Here is a 3,510-nt window from a genome sequence, read left to right as displayed (position 1 = left end):
GCTCTCCCCTCGGCTCTCCCCACGGCTCTCCCCTCTCCCCACAGCTCTCCCCTCTCCCCACAGCTCTCCCCTTGGCTCTCCCCACGGCTCTCCCCTCTCCCCACGGCTCTCCCCAAGGCTCTCCCCTCGGCTCTCCCCACAGCTCTCCCCTCGGCTCTCCCCACAGCTCTCCCCACGGCTCTCCCCAAGGCTCTCCCCTCCCCTCTCCCCACGGCTCTCCCCTCTCCCCACAGCTCTCCCCTCTCCCCACGGCTCTCCCCACGGCTCTCCCCTCTCCCCACGGCTCTCCCCACGGCTCTCCCCACGGCTCTCCCCTCTCCCCACAGCTCTCCCCATGGCTCTCCCCTCTCCCCACAGCTCTCCCCTCGGCTCTCCCCATGGCTCTCCCCTCTTCCCACGGCTCTCCCCACGGCTCTCCCCTCTCCCCACGGCTCTCCCCTCTCCCCACGGCTCTCCCCACGGCTCTCCCCTCTCCCCACAGCTCTCCCCACAGCTCTCCCCTCGGCTCTCCCCAAGGCTCTCCCGCGTCCCGTCTTCATCCCAGGCAGGGCTATGCTCCTGCAGGTTTCATTCATACCTCTCATTTTATACAGGGTGTCACCATGTAGTATATCTACTATACTATCTACTGTTTCTCTAATGTAATACGGGGGAGTTCTGTTGTCCTGTCTGGACGGGACCTCTGTCTATTTCAACAAACTAACACCAGCTGACATTACACACGTTCAAGTCTATCAGTCAAAATAAAGACCTATGAAAAATATTATATCGATAAAATATTATTTGCAATCATTTAGACTATTCTATAACAAACATTTAAAATGTTTTTATAAAATACATGAACTATAATAGCCTGTGCTATTCTGCATAAACATGTCCATATAATATTCCAAAATTGAACGCTGATTCCTGTTGATAAAAACACTGTTTAATTTAGCTTTGATTCATAAATCTTGATAAAGAATAGAGATCTGAGATGTCTGAGATGAACCCTCATCAGAACTAATATCTATTTTAAATAGAAACGAACAACCAACCTGATCTTGGGGTAACTGAGTCCTATAGACGAGCAGTAGATGCTGTAGTGCATTAGAATGCCGTAGACCAACAGCACGAGAGTGGCTCTATGACACCGTGTCATTCTAGAAGGGACAAACACACAAACTGTTCAAATATAACTGGTAAAACGAACTATTATATATTATACAAAAATTGCTAAATTAAAGAAGTAAAAATAGAACCGCACAAAAACAGATTAATGTGTCTATGTGCAGGAAATTCATAATTCTGTATTCTTTTAAACTAATTTGAAGACTAAAAACGAAATGATGTATCATATTCATTCAAAGAAAGAATTCTGTTTAGAGTCTTTCCTCTCCATTTCATAAAGTTTGGGAGTGCCGCTGTGTTGCACACTGTTCCACTGGGCAGAACTGGGCGTCAAGAGGATACATTCTGCATAAAAATACATTCCACAACTTAACGTATAGTTCCTCCTTCATATTCCCCAACCCCAAATGAAAACGGCTAGTTTAGAAATCAGAAACTAGATTGGGTAACGTACCTATCGCAGAAGCTAGACAGAGTAGCGCGCTGCAATGTGCTGGTCCAAGCAGGCTGTTGGTTGTTAGAAAGATACCGATCTTCTTCTTCCTATAATGGCACCTTGTAGCGCCTTTCTTCCTCATATATATATATCTCTCTCTCTGAGCGCGTCACTCCACACAGCCTCTGCACTTTCACACACAATAGGGATAGAACATGCAGTTGAACAAACACCACCTCTGGTGAAAGGAACGTTGATGTTTGTGTCCATGTCTTTGTTGAAACTTTGAGTCCTGATCTCAGGTTATCTGGAGTTTTATCAGTGGATCATCAGCTGTGCCTTCTTCACTAGTCCCATTAAAGATTCTACAGATGTCATCACGCCTTTTTCCTGAAGGGATAGAACACTCTAGTTCTTTCCTCAACGAAACCCCCTCTCCTCTACCCACCAGATATGCATCTGTTGGTCACAGGTACCTTTAAAAAAATAGGTAGGAATGTTGTCATACACATTGATCCAGAGCATCTCAAACATGCTCAATGGGTGACAAGTCTGGTGAGTACGCAGGCTATGGAAGAACTGGGACATTTTCAGCTTCCAAGATTTGTGTACAGATCCTTACGTTAGGCGTATGCATTATCATGCTGTCATTTGTTTTGTACATAATGTTGATGCTCCTGTCTTTTATGACCGAAAAGCGCTTTTGGATATCAGAACAGCAATTACTCACCTCGAATTGGATGAAGATATTTTCTTTAATGAGTCTGACGCGAAGGGTGCCTTGTGAGAATTGGTCAGCGACTGGGTAACCCGCCTCTATCATCCGTTTTATTGGCCAACGTGCAATCACTGGAGAATAAACTGGATTAGCTCCGTTCGAGACAATCCTACCAACGGGACATTAAAAACGAATATCCTATGTTTCACAGAGGTGTGGCTGAACGATGACACGGAAAATATACAGTTGGCTGGGTTTTCCATCAGGAGGACAGAACAGCTACATCCGGTAAGACGAGGGGTGGGAGTGTCTGTCTATTTGTCAGTAACAGCTGGTGCGCAATGTCTAATATTAAGGTAGTCTCGAGGATTTCTCTGAAGAGATTTGGCTTGTCACCTAAAACCCTCACAAACTTTTACAGATGCACAATTGAGAGCATCCTGTCGGGCTGTATCACCGCCTGGTAAGGCAACTGCACCGCCCTCAACCGCAAGGCTCTCCAGAGGGTGGTGAGGTCTGCACAACGCATCACCGGGGCCAACCTGCCCTCCAGGACACCTACACCACCCAATGTCACAGGAAGGCCAAAAAGATCATCAAGAACACCAACCATCCGAGCCACTGCCTGTTCACCCCGTTATCATCCAGGAGGTGAGGTAGGAAAAGGTGCATCAAAGCTGGGACAGAGAGACTGAAAAACAGCTTCTATCTCAAGGCCATCAGACAGTTAAACTGCCATCACTAACTAACACAGAGAGGCTGCTGCCTACATACAGACTAGAAATCATTGGCCACTTTAATAAATGGATCACTGGTCACTTTAATAATACCACTTTAATAATGTTTACATATCTTGCATTACTCATCTCATATGTATATACCGTATTTTATACCATCTATTGCATCTGGCCTATGCCTCTCTGTCATTGCCCATCCATGTATTTACATGTATATATTCTCATTCCATCCCTTTACTTAGATTTGTGTGTATTAGGTAATTGTTGTGGAATTGTTAGATTACATGTTAGATATTACTGCACTGTCGGGAACTAGAAGCATAAGCATTTCGCTACACTCGCATTAACATCTGCTAACCATGTGTATGTGACCAATAACATTGGATTTGATTTGAAGCTGTAGACCACACTATCTACCGAGAGACAAAGCCGCACTCAATAAGATCTCAACCAACTCTATAAGGCCATAAGCAAACAAGAAAAGGCTCATCCAGAAGAGGTGCTCCTAG

At 45.6% G+C, this 3,510-nt stretch overlaps 1 protein-coding gene across 1 annotated transcript in view; it reads right to left on the bottom strand.

The window, feature by feature from the left end:
- Window positions 1–1,645, bottom strand: part of LOC139550045 (glucagon family neuropeptides-like) — a 17,257-nt gene extending 15,612 nt beyond the window's left edge. Inside the window, exons 1-2 of the mRNA XM_071360626.1 lie at window positions 1,565–1,645; window positions 1,038–1,142 (exon numbers count right to left, since the gene is read on the bottom strand). Of these exons, the coding sequence (XP_071216727.1) occupies window positions 1,038–1,141 (104 nt within the window). The 5' untranslated portion in view covers window position 1,142; window positions 1,565–1,645. The remainder of the gene's footprint in view (window positions 1–1,037; window positions 1,143–1,564) is intronic.
- Window positions 1,646–3,510: the final 1,865 nt, after the last annotated feature.

This window comes from Salvelinus alpinus, chromosome 23, assembly GCF_045679555.1.
Source record: "Salvelinus alpinus chromosome 23, SLU_Salpinus.1, whole genome shotgun sequence".
In the NCBI taxonomy this organism is placed as follows: domain Eukaryota; kingdom Metazoa; phylum Chordata; class Actinopteri; order Salmoniformes; family Salmonidae; genus Salvelinus; species Salvelinus alpinus.
This window is presented reverse-complemented; position numbering and strand designations above follow the sequence as displayed.